Raw genomic sequence first — 20,702 nt, forward strand, 5'->3', positions numbered from 1 at the left:
GAGTCCTATTCTATCGGCACTACTTCATCATCACTGTCTCCTGTTAAGCTGTTTTTCCCCATAGATATCCATACTCAGTTAATTGCTAAGCACTATTTTGTGAACCCTGCACGCATAAACAAGCTACCCGTCTTTTTGTTTATACTTCAGACACATACCCTCTATAGGCTGAGCAGGACAGAGCATCTGTTGTTTGTCTCTGGCTGAATTCTGCTTGCTTGCTTCTCTAAGATTAAACTGTCCAACAAGCATTTCTCAAGAACTTAAAGTTCTGTATAGACATTTAATTATATAGATAAAAGATAAATATGACAGTTCAGATCTGAATTTCAGTCTTATTTCCTGAATGTTATATCTATATGTGTAAAACAGGGGTGAAATGGTATTGAAGTGGTATTGGTCTGGTGCTTGACCTGATCAGTTTAAAGAGTTTAAGAGGTGACGCCAGTCATTTATGCTGATAATTCTTAACCTGTGCAAATTGATAATGAGTTTAACAGACATTGTGTAGTAAAATTACATTACTGCACCTCCCTATGTAAAACTAATCGTTGGAAATAATCCAATAATAATAATCCAATTAGCTGTGATTTATACACAACTCATGTGCAGTTTTAAGATCTTGATTTGACATATTTAAGCATACTTAAGTTCTTTAAGAATACCTAAACTTTTTTCCCCCCACATAAGCAGTATCTTCTGCCCCTTAACCTCACCTGATCTTCTAAAGGAGGAGTAGATGTGCTGACTGCACACTTATGGCAATATGTTTATCATAAGCTTCCCTCATTTTCTCTTATTAGTGCCCCACTAGTGCATGCAGTGCCTGCATGTCAAGAAGAATTGATCTGAATTATTATTATTATTTGTATGAGGGTATGAATGTGGATATTTTTGCTCTACCTAAAGTTCACTAGTAAAGCATTAACCTTGTGTACTCACATAAACAATTTTGTGTGTGTGTGTGTGTGTGTGTGTGTGTGTGTGTGTGTGTGTGTGTGTGTGTGTGTATATTCGTTCCACATCCTGGACTAGGCTCTCAAGCATGCATTAGTATAATGCAGCATCTCTCACTGGGCTCTGTGGAAAGCTGGATAATATGCAGGGAAATGTGCTGACAGTTGGTGTTCTAATGCTGCAAAAGGAACTGCGTGTGTGTGTGTGTGTGTGTGCGCGCACATACACAGGGAGAAGGACTTACAGAGGGCTAGCTTATTTATCTCTCTGTTCACATACTCATCCACAATGTCCTGCAAACCTGCTGGACTGCACCTGACAGGCCAGGCTTTTACTGAAATTACTCTGTGAATGGCTGGCACAGCAGCTCCACACCCACATTCCGAGATCCCTCCTCCTTCACCCCATTCCTCTGTCCGCGCTTTTCCTTTACAGTCTGTCATTTCTCAAGTGTTAGCTGCCAGTAGCTGATTAGTGGGATGTTGTCTGTGTGGTCAGAGGCTGTGAGAGGACAGTTTTGCACATGTAACTTTAAAATGGCAAAATTTTAAGAGCATGGCACACTGACCCAACACTCGTAATTTAAAATAATGTCATGAATAAAAAGCAACATTTTTTATTTGTTTAACTCATGTATTAATTATGTGTGGTCAGACATTATTATTGTTATTATTATTGTTATTGTCTGTTGTGTCATTACACTTTTTGAGAGATTGACACCAATCTAACTCCAGGTCGTTCAGTCTGATAGTGTGGTTCAGGCTTGTATGCAGCTTTTTAATGTGGTTTCTGTGTTGCAACGTACTTTGTTCAAATTTCTTTCCCGTAGTAATGAAAGGAGTGCAAAAGTGTGCCGATGATACAAATACCTTAGTCACATCCATTCAACCAAACACATGATGAGACGGCAAAGTAAGCACCTTCTTGCACCTTCTTCCTTTGTTGGGTTGGCATACTGTGGCCTTTAGTGCAGAATGTTTGTGCTCATGTCTCTATTGGGTGCTGCAGCTATACACACTACATTTGCTTACCAAATGAAGCCCAAGTGACCACATGTAAGATCCAGCCCTTAAACAACCATGGTTCTTTTTTCCCTCAAATGGCAGTGTTACAAGATCACTGGTAGGATGATAATGATGATACTCTGATGGCCACTGCCTTTTTTATAACCACCCACCCCCCGTAGTGACCGGCCATGCCCTCTGTCTCTCATTAGCACACTGTGAGATGTTTATTAGGCATCAAGTGGAATTAGCATTAAAACCCCTCATCGTATTTAATGAAGGCTGCTGTTTTCATTTGCTGGAAGTCTCTGAGACACAGCCTCTGCCGTCGCTCTCCCTACTCCCTTTCCCTCCTTGTCTCCACACCTCTCTCCCCCTTCTTTCTCCTCTCTCATGCCTAGGGCTTTAAGAAGGCCAGAGGCAGGCAGATGGACTCCCTGTGTTTGAGCTTGTGTGTGTCTGTGTTTATGTATCTGTACAGAATTGTGTGCTTGTCCTACTGCTTCAGTAGTTGATCAAAACCAATCCTCAAAGAAAGGAAGACGTTCTTCTCGGTCTTTTATTTGTTCATGCTCACTTTGAACAAAAAGTGTTCTACAACTAAGGGCCAAAACATTAAGACCATATGTCCGATATGCTGCCTAATATGCTGATGGTCATCTACTTGACCCAAGTGGCTCACTCTACAAGACCTATGAAGGTGCCCTGTGGTATCTGGCCCCAAGATGTTTGCATCAGATCCTTTGTCCTCCTGTGCATCCCACAGGTAAACAGCCGATATGAACCTCTCCAACCAGGTGAAAAAAAGGACTCATCAGACCAGGCAACCTTCTTCCATTGCTCCAAGGTTCAGTTCAGACGCTTGCGTTCCCACTGTAGGCACTTTTGACGTTGGGTATGGGTTAGTGAGGTATTCCTCCCATAGCCATCATGCAGTCATGCCATGAGACTCTCTCTGTCTCGCTCTCTCTGTCTCGCTCTCTCTCTCTTTCGTCTTCAACTATTTTCTCTTTGGAAAGAATGCTTATGTTTCTCTTTTTATTTATTTTTTGCTCAGGTCATGAATAAATTATCAAAGGAGAACAAGTGACGTTCTCAGCATTAGAAATGGTGGTGTCCTTGTTTCTGTGTTTGTGTGTAGGAGGACTTGTCTCTCTGTGTGTGTGTGTGTGTGTGTGTGTGTGTGTGTGTGTGTGTGTGTGTGTGTGTGTGTGTGTGTGTGTGTGTGTGTGTTTGCTCCTGTTGTTGATGACATTTTGCATGTGTGTGCGTGCATGTTTGTAAGAGTGTTGCCCTTGCTCAGATCTGTCTGTCGAGCTGCTGTGTTTGTGACAGCAGACTGTCAAGGGACTTTGTTCAGAGGACAGTGTGAGTTTCTGAACACACACACACACGCACACACACACACAGTTGCATGATGGTGAGAGTTGATGGTGGCAGGGTCCAGATGGTTTGTGTGTAGCTGGCTGTGGGTGTAAGTCTCTGCGGAGGTGCAGTCTGCTGGGAGAGCACTACAGACATCCTTTGATATTCCTCCACACCATCCTAAAGCTTTGAATAGCAAGGTTGCTTTCATGGCTTCTTGGAAGATTTGTGGTCAGGTGTAGGGCCCTGAAAGTACTGTAACCGGTCAACCAGAGTGTATCGCCGTAATGTTAGATAACGGAGTGAACAAGCGTCATTCTGAAATTTTAGTTTTATGCTTCGTTCACTTAATGGTCAAGTCTAAGGATGGACAACATTTCTCAATAGATGACATGACCATGAGCCGAGCGACTGGCGCTGACAGTGGTCCAAAGAGGGAGAACTTAAAAAAAAAAAAAAAAAAAAGCCACTCAAGGCTCACTGGTGTATAAGGCTAATTAAAGCTATTCTGTCTGGGCAGAATTGACAGAATGGCTACTGTGTAACAAAGAATCTTTAATTAAGGTTATGAATTCCTCAACACAACACAGTGCATTATACCATGCTTGGTATCTGCTGACCTGTCAGTTCCGATTGTAACCCCTGTCCACCACCAAAGTAGGCACGGTCATCTAAACGTGGTGTGGATTGATCTGATGCATCCTACACATGTGCCATGTACCTGTGGGAAGCCTAGGATTCACAGCAGAGCCACCTCACAACTGACAGGAGGGTACAGGATACCTTTTATAAGATTTTTGTATTTATAGTGTGTGTATTTAGGTGTTTTGGTGGCATGCAGATGACCATCAGCTTGGTAGGAAGGCGATTTTCATGTTTTGGCTCCTCAGTGTTTTTCTTTGCTTCGTAGATCTTTTTCAGTGTATGTCTCCATGACTTCATTTATACGTGGTTTGTTGAATTGCTACAAGTACTCCCACCAGACAATCATATTCACTACGTGGAAAAGGACCTTCATTTGTAGCAATTCATAAGGATATTGTGATCTGATCAGCTGGCTCTGTTTGTACAGGTAGACTTGACTGTAAATTGCACAGCCTCATAAAAACCACTGCCAGGGTACTGGCCTAAATTACATTCCAATCAAATGTCAGCTCCTAGTGCTTTGCTAAAGAAAGTAGGTTTTTCAAAGACTGTAGCACCCTGGCATATAAGTGGTGGCATTCAGATGCTAATGTCTTCGGTCCTGGTGCTTGCATTGTGCGCGCCGTGTGCGTTTTGTTGTAATCTAATGAATAAATGCAGCAGAGATGCTGGTAGAAATGTGCTACAATGCCCGCAGCTGTGTTTTTTGAGGACGAGTGCGCTTACACTCTCTTACTTTCTCTCACTCTAAGCACACAGCCTTATAGGTGCTGTATGTAGGTGTGGGTGGGAGTGTGCCCTGCTAGGGTTAGGGAAATGTGTGTGTCGTGCTGCCAGGTGATATTTCCCCCTTTGAAGTCTCAAGGAGGTGAACTGCATAATTAATGCTGATGAGAGATTCCAGACTCGAGCTCCGTTCATAACCAGCGTCACACACTCACCAGCACACGCTCTGTGTGTCTCTCTCTCTCTCTCTCTCTCTCTCTCTCTCACGGTCTTTCACACTCTATTTCTTTCATTTTCACTATCTCTCACACACTGTCTCGCTCTCTTTCTGTCTCCTGCCCCCTTTCTTTCTCTCTTACACTCACACTATTTCCCACTCTCTCTGTCTTTCTCATTTTCTTAGTTTCTCCATCTCTCCCTCTTGCTATCTGTGTCACTCTTTCACACTTGTTTCTTTCATTTTCAGAATCTGTCTCGCTCTGTCCCCCTCAAACTGTTTTAGGCATCTCTCACTCTCTCCTTACTGGTTGGAAACACGCTGTGTGGTCTGGTCTATGTATAGGAGCCGAAAATGACCTAACTGGTTCTGCTGGCTTGGTAAAGTGTTCGGTATTGGAGCAGCGCAGCACTCTTCTTTCATAAAATAATATTGGTTCCCTTTTGAGTAAGTTTAATATAAATTTTGCACATTAGACTAAGTAGATTGATGAAATAGAAACAAGTCTCTCTCTCTCTCTCTCTCTCTCTCTCTCTCTCTCTCTCTCTCGTTCTTCTCATTCTCGCTATCGCGCTCTCAATATTTTAATGGTGGACAGTGATTCACTCTCCTGCCTCCGGACCTTTCTTAATAAGGAATTCAGTGACATGATAATGATCATTTCTTCTATCTATTCCTGCCTAATATAGGCTAACAATGACCTTGGGGCTCTATTCTTAACACCCCCCCCTCACTCACACAGACACAGATGCATGCACACATAAGAATCAGGGCATCAGAGGCAAAGGGGCGGGGGTTGGATTTAGGTAGAGGCTCGCAGAAGAGATGACTGTTAAGGGAAAAGGTGATGAGGCAGATGGAGAAAATGGAGGAGGTGAGGAGACTGGAATGGAAGGAGACAGATAAGAGGGCTGGGAGATGGAGACAGGGAAGCAACCAAATGAGAGGGAAATGACTGGTGAGAAAAAGTGATGGGAAGGCAGTGAGGTTATAGGAGAAGCGGACTGAGGGGAGGAATAATCACAGAGGAGGATGTGATGAGCTACTGGATAGAGTCCACTGGGGGATGGAGGCGAGTAAAAATGAAAGACAATACAATGGAGTAGAAGCACTGGGTGTGTGTGGGGTATGTGGTGTTGGGTGATGTTACAGGGTGATGCCTAAGCTTTCACTGGGCCGCTCATGCAGGGAATGGGATTTCAAGGTTCACGCATCCTCAGGGCCTCAAAGCATGTGTGCACAGGGGGTTGGGTGGAGTTGTTGCGTAAGCTAGCTTTTCCATGAACAACATCAGTGATGTATGTTTAAAAAAAAAAAAAAAAAGCACATCTGTAAGTCTACCAAATTCTCTCATTCATTCCGAATATATTATTTTATTCTTGGTCCAATTTTACAGTGTGCTGAGGCCACACACTTACGCCTGTAGAGAGGTTCAGAGTTGATGATGGCACAGTAACTGAATGCATCTGCGTCTGCGGTGGATTTGTATGTAGAGCACATGGTGTTCCAGGCTCTCTCAGAGCCAGGGTGTCTCTACCCCTCGGCTAGGAGCAAGTCTGTGTGCTTCTCAGTTCTTTTGTGTTTAGATATTTATAGGTTCTTGGCCTGGTCTTAGATTCTCCTCTAATAGAGCTTTATTCTCCCATGCCGAGCCCCAGAATATCTCACCTGTTCCCTTTCAGCCTCTTGCTGAGTTTAAAAGTTGCTTATGTGGATGTCGTCTGTGGGCCTGCAAATCTTTTGTGCAAAAGGTAGAATTTAAGGGTGTATTTAGCATGCGTGTGTGGTTACGGGCACCAGGTCTCTGACTTCATGCCGAGGAGTTTTTTAAGAGGCTGGCACAGCTCCTCTGCATCTCTGTGGTGATAACAATGTGTGTGTTTTATTGAAGCCCTGGATTTCCAGCAGGCATCTAATAGAGAGAAGTGAAATAACTGACAGCACTTGAAATAATGTGTAAGATTTGGACTGTGAATAGAAAATGGAAAGTTATAGACCTGAGGACAGAGCTGAAGAAGAGGAGGCTGACGTAGATGAGCTGGTTGCAGAGTGAATTGCTCGGGGAGGGGAAAAGGAGAGATGATGAAGGGGAAATGCAAAGAAGAGGAAGAGCTCTGTGAGGGAGTCCCCCCCAGCTCTCTGCAGGATGGGAAGGTATCGTTTCTGTGGAGCTGCTGGGAGTTAGTCAGCACAATTTCACCTTTCCAATGGACGGAGAGGGCTCATCTGTAGGCTAGGAATGACTAGATAATGTTTCTCATGCGCCACACACACACGCGCACACACACACACACACACACACACATACCTCAAAAACAAAAGCAAAGTAAATACTCTGTCCAAATACCCTACACAAATCTGAAATCTAACATCTGTACAGTTATAAACAGAAGGCCTAATTACCCCTAATTATGTCGAGCTTCATCATAGCTCGACATAATTAGGGGTAATTAGAAATGCTTTGAATTACTTTGAATACACTCTTATTTTACATTAAATTATTTTATTTAATGTATAATTGGTTTTACTATTATTATATACCCATTATTTAAGTAATGGCAAATTATTACAAGCAATAATTTTGCAGCAGATTTTTATGTATTGATGGCTTGATGTCTATGGGATTTTTCCTTTTTCTATACCCCATTGCGCCCTCTAATGGCAGCTCATGGCCATAATGCATAACGTGAATTATGGCAGGAAACCTGCTTTCAAATGTTTATTATTTTTTGCAGCAGACTTGCAAAAAAGTTCCAGACTAAATTTGCCATTTTATTTGCCAGCATTTTCTTACTCATTAAATGGTGTAGCTACTTCTTCCAAGCACCTGTACAGAACTATTTGTGGAATAAAAAATACTAAATAGAAGCTTGGTTTAAAAGGTTCACTGACATTCAGCTGTTAAAACCAGAGCCAAATAAATGTGCGGAGGTACACATTTTAGTAGAAACTCTTTTTATTTTTATTGATATTTGTACACTAGCTCATACACCCATCCGCCAGAACATTTAAAACCACTGAATATAAAAGGAAATAACATTTTAATTATCTAGTTTCAGTATCGTCTGTGAAGGTGTGGGATCCACATATTAGGAATAATTCCGAGTACAAAATATGTTTAAGGCATTCTCAAGGCTTCGTTTAATTAATGTCATCAAAGTCTATCAATTTTAAATGTCTCCGCTATCATATTACTCCCGCCTTGTAGACTGCTGTGCAGCTCCGGCAGCATTGTTTTACACAGACTGTTATAACAGCAGTTCTAAGAGGTGGTGCGATTTATGTACATCATAAATGTTTCACAGAAAGGTTTTTTTTAATAGGTTTTAAGTTTTAGAAAAAGCATTGAGTTTGAATTAACGCATTTTAAGAGGAATAACAACCAATCACTTGCTCATTTTAAAAGACCATTCATGTTGCATAACATACTATTGATATAGTTGTTTAAAAACACAAATGATTTATCAGATTAACAGAGGAAAAAATCAACAGAATACTCGATTCCAAAAATATTTGATAGTTGCAGCTAGCAAGTCAGTTCTTGAAGTTACAGGATCTGCTGCTAACGCCTTGGTTCCAGATGTCATATCAGGCCAGAGCTTTTTTGACAGCATAATTTGACACAATATTAGGCAGGTGATTTTAATATCATGGCTGAATGATGTTTTCAGACTTATAGAAATGTAGCGATGTACAGAGTTGTAGGCTTGCTTATGTGGTTTCTGAAAAACAAATGGTGAAAACAGTAGTTGTAGCCACGTCGAGGCCTGAAGTTTAACTGAACGTATTTGCACATTTTCATAGCCAGTGCCGTCTCATGATTGTTTAAAAAGGACTGTAGAAAAGGTGGGCAACGCAATGTCTCTCTAAAGTGTAGCTACTACAGGTGTAGATTGTGTAGCCCATCCAAGGATTTAAGGTTCAAGGAGACTTTATTTCCATTTGCATCACATGTGGTAAATTGAGATCTCAAGCTCCCAGTTACACCCAAAGAGCAATTATTGAATAAATAAAATAATGCTAATAAAAACTCTAGAATATAAGAAGGGGGTTGACATAAACAGGAAAAGTGGGAAAGCAGAGAAATTAAAAATCTAATCACAATATGAGATGGGTGTAGCAACGTGAACGAATTAAAAACAGTAGCATAATAATAATATGCATATAATAATCCATAATAGCATAATCCGCCCATTATCATATGTTTCAATGACAAAACAGCCCATTTTCCATCTCATTTTTTCCCCTCTAAACTGTCCTTCCATCTCCAGTGTCTAATTCCATCACTTGGTTTCCCCTAATATTGGTAGGGTTTTTTTATTTTGCCACACATTATTCTGCTATATCATAAGAAGGTGGTTTATGCCTAGGAGTCAAGTGCTTGACTGTCTTGGCTGGAGGAACCTGTCTGCAGAAGCTGCATTGTGCCTTTTCTGTTGGTGAAATGGCTGATTGGCAGTGGAACTTGCATGAACTTCACTTTTACTGTTAAAACATTCCACTTACTGGGTATCCTGAGGGAAAATTCCACTCCTGTGCTGGAAGCTCAATAAAGGCGGCCTGAGAGAAGGGGCTGAGTCTACCAAATGTGTAGGCGAGTCTGGCTCTGCCAGACTCTGCTTTTAAGCTTGCATTGTTTGCTAGCTACAGTAGCTGCCCTCAGAGCTCCAGTGGAAAACTAAAGAAAACATCACACCAACCATCTTGTTGGCTGATTAACTACATTTACGCTAAGACAACAATTAGATGTTTGCCTTTGTAGGATGCATCAGTCTCCGAGTCCTTTATTGCTCTGTGTGTGTGTTTTGGAGGGGATGGTTGAGTGTCATTTTGTCAGTGTTGGAGCATCACAGAGAATAACAACTCCCATGGTATGGGCGAAGGAGTGTGTTTGCCATTGAGCTCAGCTCTTTACGTTAATGTGTATGCATGCGTGTTGAAGGGTTTTTTCCCCGAGGCTGAATTGTAAATGTGAAATCAAGAGAAGCATGTGATACAAGACAACATCAAGTTTCTGCTAGGCAACAGATAGTCAGTGAATGCTATGCGGATCAATACCTGTATGCAGCCTGTTTGCTGCTGTAGCAGAGATCAGGATTGCAGAGCACTATTGATGGACACACTGAAGGAGTAAACTCTATAGAGATGGGTATGGGTGCGGAGTATTCACTGTGTTTATACAGTGAGACAGTTGCCAAAATTCAAGTGATGCAAAGATTAACTGCTGGGAATCAGGAGAGATGAGCTGGTTAATGTTAGCGTTTGCTTAGTTAGCAGTATGACATTACATTCACCACAGAACACGTTCAGCAGGGCAGAGCGAAATCCACTTTTAGACGTTTAGACAATAATAAATAAATCAGATCGTTGGAAGGAATAAAAGCTGAAACTAGAGGGTCCCCCACCCTAACCCCCTTAAGGTGTCAATGGGGACCATATAGATATTAGGTGGCATTCAGCGAAAACACTTGGAACTCGCAAACGTCCTGAAGTTCACTTCATTTTCAGGTAGAAATGCTTGTTGGATGCGTTTCCATCTCTGGCTTTGAGTTTTTTTTAGGGACATTTAGCAAAATTCTTTAGTTTTTTTTTTTTGCTCTCTTTTATAAGAATTGGCTAAACTCACAGCCTTTTAGTTTTCAGAGCGTCACATCACCAATCAGTGAGCTGGGACTCCATCTTATGACTCTCTTAAGACTCATTTGGAGATCCTGTCATCAGTTTTTAAATACTGTGGTTCTAAATGATTGACGTTATACTGTTTTTTGTTTGTTTGTTTTATTTTGGTAAACTTTTAGAACGATATCTTGGCAATCATCAGGGCCCCTCCAACAGCTAGCCACACCACAGCTGTTCCATCAAAGCCAGTTTGTTTTATTGCCACTGTTAGATCTTGTTCTCAGCAATTTGCTGTATCTCTAACTTTGTCTAGCCTATTGTTCAACTGGCATTTCAACCATTGACTGCTTGTGATGACTATTTTGTGCATAGCTTGCAGTTTAAACATCTTGTCAGTTAGCAGCTTTGGTGATTTTATAGAATAACTGATCCATCCCAGTTGGCTCTAATGGAGCGCTGGCAAATGCTTTTCCTGTTTTAGACCCCCACCAGCACCATTTCCACTCCTGAGCAATCTTGCCTGTCTCATCCCTCTCCCTGATGCCTCCCTTGGCAGTTGGTTGGTGTTTGGATGAGTGTGGGAGTGAGACTGTTTTGTAACCAAACCCAAATGAACATTGTCCTCTGACGAACACTCCTGGGTGGCCTGTTGACCACCTCCCACGCCCTAGCCTCTCCACCACACAGTGGGGGCTTAGCTTAGCTTACCCTCACACACAAACCACACACACACCTGCAAACAGTCGATCAATAACGTTTCCACGGAGAGTCTGATCGATATTGGCTGGATTTAGAGCAGCAGGGGAGTAGAGATTTAGTTGCGCCTATTTCCCAAGTAGCCGCAGGAGAGCAAATGGCAAATGTCCGTGTGTCTGTTTGTCTGTGTGTCTGAGCGCCACCTCTGCTTAAAATAGCTTTTAAGGAACTGCACGTTGGTGTGGATTTTGACCTTCCAAACTTTGAAGTTGGCCCCCAAGTGTCCGCTTACATATCGACCACTCTCTTAAGTTGAATGACGCAAGCCTGAAGTGCACTTTTTTTGGCGAAGAACACTTTGTCCTTTTTGAAGTTTTAAGCCCCAGTTTTCAAATCCACCGGTCTGCTCGTGTCCATCATGATGTGCAGCAGGGAGTGATGGCTGTGCATTTTGATCACAGCAGCTCTGCTTAAGAATCATAATGAGATCAACGTTCGTTCTTAGCTTTCTGATAAATAAGGGAGAGCTGAAATTCCTCAGTTTAGCACAGTCCTTCATGATGAAGATAAGGCTTTATGAAAAGTCTTAATTAAAAGTTTATCAACGGTTGGCAGCCGGGAACGAAGCGGTCGTGGCGCCAGCCTTTGTACTGTGATGGGCGCACCCCAGAAAGACGAGGAGTGGCCCGATAACATCAACAACCTGCCTGTGAGGTCGTGCAGTTCCACGCCCGTTATTAAAAACGCACATGCACCAAAGTGGCTTTGATTTGTGGTGATGTGGCGATGTCTGAAGGGACCCTTCTGGGTCCTTTGCAAAAAATAAAGCAGCAATAAATCTAATTACTTTATGCAAAGTGGCTGCTGTTGTGCTTTTCATAAGGACAAAATAAGGCTTTACTTTTGCTGCTATTAGCAGTGCGTTGTGAATAAAAATGGTAGATAGCTTTGAAGTGGGGAAAGCGAGTGAGCTGATGCAGCCGTGTCTGTGGCGACCTGCTGGGAAGGCGAATGGAGCCTGTGCAGAAGAGTGGCAAAGAAGACGCAGAGCTTCCCACAAAAACCAACAAGCCACTTCAAAGAGTGGCGACAGGTCCACACACCGTCCCCTCATTACCATTACACTCTCTCGCACGCTCTCTTTCTGCCGCTCTCCACTCTCCCATTATCCTGTTCTTCAAAGAAAGCAATCTTTTTTAACACTGTCACAGTTTCCAGATTTGTTTGGCATTGATCTTTGCTGTGTGCATGCATTGATTTGGCACGTTGGCACAGTTAGTTTCGTTGGATGGCCATTTTGGAGGACTCTGTCTCAAGATGATGAAATCTGCTCTCCATCTGCCCTGTGCCCTGAGTTCTCAACATCTTGTAGGTATTATAGGCTATTGAACTCACATTTAAGCCCCAGTTTATTCTGATAACATCTTGAAATGTAATATCTTTTTTAGTATTATTTCAAGCTGAATGAAAGGAAAATGGGTTCATTTTAGGATGAAAAAAGAAAATATCTTGCAGAAGAGAGCTGGGCGATTTGGGGAAAGGCAATTGTATATATCGCAATATTTCATCATGTTGACAAAATGCACCAGCAACGTAAAATACACTTCTATCCGAATTCCATACTGAGTACTGTGATTTTTACTCAAAATATGCTGCACTGTATTGAATTAAATAAGACTGACTACTCCCTTTGTAATGAAATGTGCGTTTTCAGTGGTCTTTAAGCACTGACAACATCCACGATACACTCATAAAAGCATATTGTGCACACCGATGACAGAACTTATAACCGTACGATAAAATATTGTCATCTTGACCAGCGCTATATATATATATATATATATAATGTGTATGTGTGTTACCCCAAACCCACCCCCCTCCCCCACTCATTCACAGTGGCAGGCCATCGGTAGCCGAACATTGCATTTGACCTTTAGGAAAAACAATTTAGAAAGGAGCCGGAGGAGGCAGGAAAATGACTGTGTGGTTAGAGTCCTGGCATGGAGAAGGCACGACTCCCACCTACATGCTGCCGTCTGTGTGTATGTGTGTTTAATACACAGAGATGGATGAGGACTGTAGCTTGACTCCTGGCTGCAGTTTTGCCACATAAACACATGTAAACAAGACATGGTTGCACTTAGTCCTCTGGACTTCTGCATGCACCTGACCCTCATTAGCATTGTCTTTTGTCTATTTATTTACCGTGTATCACATTCACATAAGTCCCCATCTCGCATACACACACACAGACTAGCCTACAAACACTACAGGTGGCGGGGGAGAGAAGTGACAAAGGAAATTAATTTAGGCAATTCTGAGTAATTTGGAGAGATGTGAAATACTTAGACGCAACTAGAAGAGATGTAAGCGAAGAGATTTCCATTAAATAGCCTCAATTTCTAGGCCGTTATATCGCCTGCAGTCAGTAGCAGCACTGTGGAGAAGGAGATATTTTAAATACAAGTCATTTTATAGCAAATCACATAACTGCACAGGCGTGACCCAAAATCAATGAACAGATATTACAAGATGATGCTAGACAAGCGATGGGAGTTAAAGCCGTCTGCGTTTGATTAGTTTCGTGCAGACATGCTGAATCTATTTAGATTCCTCTCCGTTGTAATCGGATTGTGCAACTCTGGACATCTGCAGTCGACACTGACGATGAAGCGATAAGGCAAGTGAAAGACCGATTATGAGGGAGATGGATAGGTAGAGGGTATCTGAAGAGAATGAGATTAGAGATAAACAGAAAAGGCTGGCTCCACACAGTGGAACGATTTGATTGAGTTTATCTGTCAAAAGTGTAAAACAATAAAAAAAAAAAAGTATATATTTAAAAAAAGAAACACACAAAAATGGACAATTATATTCTAATGGAAATACGTCCATTTAAATGTAGCCAGTATTCAGATTGTGTCTACACTGATAAAGCATGCCGTGTTGTGACATGGTATCCTACTTGCCTAGGCTGTTCGGATACATTTGAGTTAGCCAGCATTTGACTAGCCAGAGAGCCTGGTAAATGTGGTCCTTTGACTATTATGCAAACCAACCAGCCGTAAACCTCTGTTTTTGTGTGACATGCAGTGGCAAGCAAAATTGTGCTTCCAAAAAAAACATGCATGGTATGCAAAATTTCAAATTTGTTTATTTACTGGCTGTATTCCAAAATATAGCCAGGCATGTGGCAAAAGGTGCCCATGTTACTGTTTGTGTGTATGTGTGTGTGAGATATATCTCCTTTGCAAAAAAAGAAAAGGGGGGGAAAAGGTGTGTACGTGTGTGTGTGTATAAAGGTGAACCAATAAATTCTACACACCTGTAATTTTTCTGATTCACAATCAGGTTTTAACAGCTGCAAGGATGGGCAGAAAATTGGGCTTTCGAGGCATGAAGGCCTCGGTTGACTTTCTTGCACTGAATTTTCTCTCTCTCGTCTTCTCTCTCTCTCATGCTTTTTGTGACTGTCGAAAGAATTAAGTATGGCCTCTGTAAAAATGCTGAAGTGTGGCAGCTGAGGATTTTCACTCTTCAAAGTTATCCCCTGCTCTCTGGCTAGGGATAAAAAAAATGTGTATGTGTGTTGTCTCTATCACTGTGGCCTAATGTGTTTTATCACACACGTGTGACCGTTTTGTCCTAGAAATTTCCTCATATCGATCTTATAGCAAAATCAGCAAGATTTATAGCTGGATTTTAATTTGGTTTATTTGTAAGAATGCAGAGTGTAAAATAGCTTGACTGTCTCCAGCATGATCCGGATGATCCTGTGTTATCTAATCATATGCCACTCTGAGGAGCAGCAACATGTTTTCTTTTGATATGGAAAAATAAGTGAATAAATAACTTGTTAGCTGTAGTGTTTGCAGAAGCCCTAAATGGGTTTAAAGAGGTATTATTTCGGCTGCTGTAGTTGTAGAGCGTTGAGAGAACACAAAGGCACGTTGTCTGTTATGGTATGATATTCTCTTAGGATAAGACTGCTATCCTAAGCCATGTTCCCTTAGGATAGTAAGGCTTTATCATAGAATCATTCAGCATTCATTGAGTTTGGCTAGATTTAGCCTTTGATCACTCTCAGGCTTTGTGACTGAGTCTTTTTCCCATCAGTCTGCCCTGTCTTTGCTAACTGGTGAAGGAACTGACTCTACTGGTGCATTGAGCCTTGCGAATACACTGGCTGTGTGCAGAAGCCTGGATGTGCTGCAGCGGCTGGAATTAAGGCCTCATTAAAGTAGCACCAGGCTGAAGGAAGCAGGGATGTAAGTGTCTAAGGTGGTGTAGGGCCATGGGCTCCTTAGGCAAGCCGTGGTTTAGATCATTGACAAGCTGCATTATGAATTGTGATTAATGGTAAGTGTATTTTCGTTAATTACTCCCCCCTCCCAAACACGCTCACTCACAAAGCCTTTTCTGTCAGGGGGTTTTATTTTATTTATTTTTTTAATAAAAAGAATAATGTAGTTGCCAAAGCTTCATTAAAACTTGGCCGTTTTGTAGCCTCAGAAACTGCACAAAAGAGTTTAATTGATTAAATTTTGCTGATAATAGTTCCACAGCAGTTTATAGCACCAAAGAAGTGCTTTCATCGCTGCAAGCACAAACTGACATTACTATATTACTGTATTAATCATGTTCTCTCTCGTGACTGATGAGTGATCAAGAGCAGTGAAAGGACCCATTTGGCCCAGCGTTTTTTTATAGCAACCTCGGTCGACTTCCCACTCAGTAATAGCAGGCGGTAACTACAGTACATGCTCGATGGAAGTGTTTTGGCAACTGCTTTCAACTGTCAATTACAATTCTCAGCCTCAGCTTATTACTGTACTTGGTTACGATACCTACAAATAGGGACCTCACAATTCAGGTATTTTGCCTCCCGATCAGATCAGAGACTCTTAATGGGTCAGATGCTACCCAGCCGATACCAATCCGATCCATTCTTTGACTTTGTGCTGCTGACTAATTCTGAAGTCAGGTCACTTTGTGTTTACTAACAATTTCTATAAAGAATTTTTTTTAAGAAATTTTTATTTTATAGTGTGTTTGATATCTTATCCAGTCTGACTCACCTCCCTGACCAATCTGCTCCCTGTTTCTTTACAACACTCCAGGCAAGTCACTTTGTGTGAATGTGTGTTTGTAGTTGTACACACTCTGGTCAGTTGTTTGTTGACTACTGATGGGAAATAACTGTTTATAGTGCTAATTTAAAAACTAAGAAAGGTGCGTGGTTCTCTTGCTTGTAAAACTGACAGTTTTATGTAGTTTCAGATATTATGCTGTGTGTTCATATTCCAGTGTAAAATAGTTCTACACTGCCGACTCTAAACTTGGAATAATGTGGCTTGGCGCTCTGAATGCTGTGGTTAAAACAAAGAATTGGAACTGGATTGGGATTAAAATAGCTAATTCCCGATCCAATAAAATATGCCTGGATTGCCCCCAATGCCGATCCACTGGATAGCTTCAGGACATCCCTACTTTCAGCCGACCTAGAGTTCATTTCAAGCCCTTATCACCAGATTTTCACCCTAGATGTTTTCAGTCAGTAGTTTATACCTGTTGCTGCTTTAATGCATTATCTTGCACTACATAAAAACAGTACACTATAACCCTTTATTGCTGCACCCTGGCCATTAGACTACCTAGTCCTAGAATTAGAATAGTCTTTAAATTGGAGCAGTTTGCCTTTCTGTGCAGTTTCATGTGATGCAGCAAATGATGATAGTTGGTACCAAAATGTGACTTTGTGAGTTAATTTAAATACCAGGTGTTTAGATTGTGAGACAGACAAAAAGAAAGAAAATAGTAGGAATAATAAGAACTCAACATACAGAGATGCTAGATCTGATGGTTGATGATGCTCCGCAGTTCATTTTCAGCATACACTCTGTCATCACTGGCTTTATAAAGCTAGGTTATGAAAAGGTATGAGAATGTCTCTTTCCTCTGGGAAAGTGCATGTAGTGTGCCCTGGGGACAACGTTGTAGCATTTGTATCTTGCTGAGCTAAAAAGTACCTGTGCAGGACCTGTCATTTTTTTTTCCTGACAGTGTAGCTGGTATGTATTCTATTCATTTATTTAATCTGTGTCTTATATTCTGCAAGCCAGCAACTTTCACTTCTTTTAGTACTTTATAATCCCCAGTCGTTGGCCATCTTTAGCACGACTGTATTTTTCTTTTTTCATTTTGTACTTCCCAGAACATGAATGCTGAATGGTGAACAGCATAAATATGAAAGAAAATACTAATACACAGCACAACACACAAGGAACCATTCGGCTTTCAGTGAGGTGTACATTAGTCATTCTTTTCTTTTCCTTTCCGGTGCGGCCAATTCCATGCCTGGTTAACACTTGATATTTTAGGATACAAAAAGAGTGACGCGGCCCGTTCGGCCACCCGCAGGATCATTTACAGATGGGACTGCTACTGAATCAGCTCTGTCACACACATTGGAGCTGACCAGGGTGGCTTTGTTAGCCGCATAAGAGGAAACGAAATATGTGTTGAGTGCCCCAGCAAGTGTTTTGAGGTTGGCCTCATTCTGCTGCGAAGCGATATAAGTGGCCCTCAGTATGGTGTCTGAGAGAAAGTGAGCATCTCTCTCTCTGATCCTGTTTGCATAGCGAGGCCGTGGCGGGTCTGAGTGAATATGACCCAAATGGAATTACTCTTCCATCAAAGGGAAGTATTCATGAATTAGGGATGACCTTGATATGAGGGGCCCACGAGACACAGCACAGAGTTCAAGCAATTTCACACCCATTCGCTCGACAGTCTCAGAAAGTGATGCAGAGAGCGCTGCAGAGGGGGAATGAGGGAGATAGAGCATCATAAAGGAATGTAGGAAGGGTAGATTGATAGATTTGATGAACAGAGATGAAAGTGCAGCAGTGGCAGCACTAGTCATTTATGGTGTTTGTTTGTATGTGTGTGTGTTGTTTTAGATGTGTTTCTCTGTCCACATCTTGTTCCTTTCCCTGACCCGAACCACATGATTGTGTTCCAGCTGAACGCTCTGTATAAGAGTGCTTTGTGGTGGCAAGTCAGACACACAGGTAAAACCACTAAGTAGCAAAGAACCCAAGCTCTTAAATTCATACATAATTCAGGCAGTGCTGGCCAATTTGATATTGCGGATTTCAATCATGGCAGGGGGTTATTCCCATGGTTATGAAGGGCACTTGTACCTGACATTCCAGCCTTTACATTGCTCCGCTCCTACATATGAAAATGAAAAGGTCACATGAGTCAAAGGCTCCACTTACAGTGAGCTTAATACACAAATGCAGGCATGCAGTGCTGGAGAAGCTTTTCAGTGCCACGGAAAAATTCAAGGTGTAGTTCAACATTTTGGTAATCAAGCCCCCCTTTCTGCATATTTGTAGATGAATTCTGTCTGTGTGCAGTTTAGGATAGGTTTCAGAATTGCTTAGCATAATTAATGAAGGTCTTCAGGTACAGCTTGCTCTACCCAGGGAAATGTAGACCTTCTAGCAAGGTTTTTTTTTTTCTCATTTCTTTAATAAAGTGGCAGAGGTGGGCTAATAGTGATATGCTTTGAAGTTAATTTGGCGTCATGCAGAGATACAGCAGGGAATGATAAAGATCAGTTGCTCCAAATGACACATCTAAGGCATCTTTACTTGTAGTGTACAAATTGTTAGTAATTAAGTAAAGCATATCAATGAATCCAGAGTAAGTAGTGGTGGTGGGTGTTTTTTTTTTTTTTGTTTGTTTGTTTTTTTTTAGTTTTTTTTTATCATTCATGCGATTGTCTAATCTGCCAATTGTGTTTGGTAAGCAGGTGTACAGGTGTTTCTAGTAAAGTGATTGCTGAGTGTATATTGAAATTTTTTTGGTAGTAGTGTTGGTTTTATTTTTAATTTTGTTGAATATGTTTTTGTAAATGCTTTCCTGTATTGCTGAATAGAATTGTGCTTAGAGTTTAGATTTAAAACTCTACCCACAATGTACTTGATATGCCATATGTCAGAACCAGCAGCTATTCATTAGAGGACTTTTTTTTCCATGTGTGCTGTCCTTCCTTTACTCTGCTATCCCTCTTTTTCTCCCACTTTAAGAGCAGTGGGTGGATGATGAAGTTTGAATGACACAGCCATACAAATTCATATTTATTATTCTCTTTTATTGTGCTAATAAGGCAGATGCCAAGTACTGGAGCTTTGATTCAGTTGTGACAGTGCAGGCTGTTAGAAACGTATTTATTCTTCGTTGTTCTCTCTCTTTTGTCTTCAAGACAGGAAGAAAGTGTAACTGGAAACTGCCTGTGTGTGTGTGTGTGTGTGTGTGTGTGTGTGTGTGTGTGTGTGTGTGTGTGTGTGTGTGTGTGTGTGTGTGTGTGTGTGTGTGTGTGTGTGTGTGTGGTACCTCTTTTAAAGGCCTTTCTCAGGCTTTGATCCATCCTCTTCCACAACATGTATTGATCAGCAGTTCAGCTTGGATTACAGTTTGACTTCTCAGCCAGAAACTGCTCTCACAGCCAATCACAAATCACTGCTGGCCCTTATGACCAGTTGCAGAATGGAGAGGTGTAAAAAGTGCCCTCTTGCACCATAAACATTTAAGAGAGCAGACAGACAGTGCCAGTAAACAAGGTTGTGCATGGGCACAGTATTTTTCTAGACAGAAATCCTTCCAATTATTTTCAAATAGTTGCTTATTGAGCTTGAGAATCAATAAGTAAACTACAGTGACGTGGAGAACCAAGATCTAAAGGACACTGAATTAGCTAATGTTGAGTAAATGTCTCGTCTGCTTCTCTGGTTATATTTAGCCCCATTGAATTGGTGAGTCGTTCAACTCTCCTCTCTTTTCTCTCTTTTTTTTTTTTTTCTCCATCACAGAAGAGGGAGGACCTTCAGATAGACTCAAGAGCCAGTCCTAAGAAGAGTGCAGAACCTGCCATCGACCTGCTCGGCCTGGGTAAGATATCAGATACCCTATCCAACTATATCTGAGTGATATAGGCATGTCTGAGAGGCATCACTGACCATGCCGTTCAGGTTACAGCTGTAGGAGCCAGACTAATATAATAATGCAGTATTTTATATGTTAAAAGCCAATTCATTTTCTTAAAAAACTGTTTTTAAAGAGCAAAACATTCTAATAGTATCAGTTGATATAATGTTCTGTGCCCAATTGCTCCAGAATCCAATATTTATAGTTATAAAAAACAAAAATATGTCTAGGCTCCCAATGCAAGTGCAAGCTGTATTCTAAATGTTGCAGCAAGGGGCGCTACAGCGACAGCCAAGTCTTGTACCGCCATCTTCCTTTTTCCACCAGTTTAATGAGTATCTACTGAGTGTTTAACCGACACAGTTATGCGAGAATGCACATTAAGTTTCTACAGCAGGGCCGTGCATTTGAAGAGCGACCAGGCAGGGATTCCAAGCTTAACTGTAGTGTAAGGGGGTGACATCTCTTAATTCTGA

The 20,702-nt window shown here is 41.5% G+C and overlaps 1 protein-coding gene across 2 annotated transcripts in view; it reads left to right on the forward strand.

Annotated features, from left to right (window-relative positions):
• Positions 1–20,702, forward strand: part of smap1 (small ArfGAP 1) — a 94,128-nt gene that overhangs the window by 54,056 nt on the left and 19,370 nt on the right. For both annotated transcript variants that reach the window (XM_072678107.1, XM_072678108.1), the window contains one exon: positions 20,112–20,190. In XM_072678107.1, coding sequence (XP_072534208.1) covers positions 20,112–20,190 — 79 coding nt within the window. The remainder of the gene's footprint in view (positions 1–20,111; positions 20,191–20,702) is intronic.

The sequence above is a fragment of the Salminus brasiliensis genome, chromosome 4, assembly GCF_030463535.1.
Source record: "Salminus brasiliensis chromosome 4, fSalBra1.hap2, whole genome shotgun sequence".
Lineage (NCBI taxonomy): Eukaryota > Metazoa > Chordata > Actinopteri > Characiformes > Bryconidae > Salminus > Salminus brasiliensis.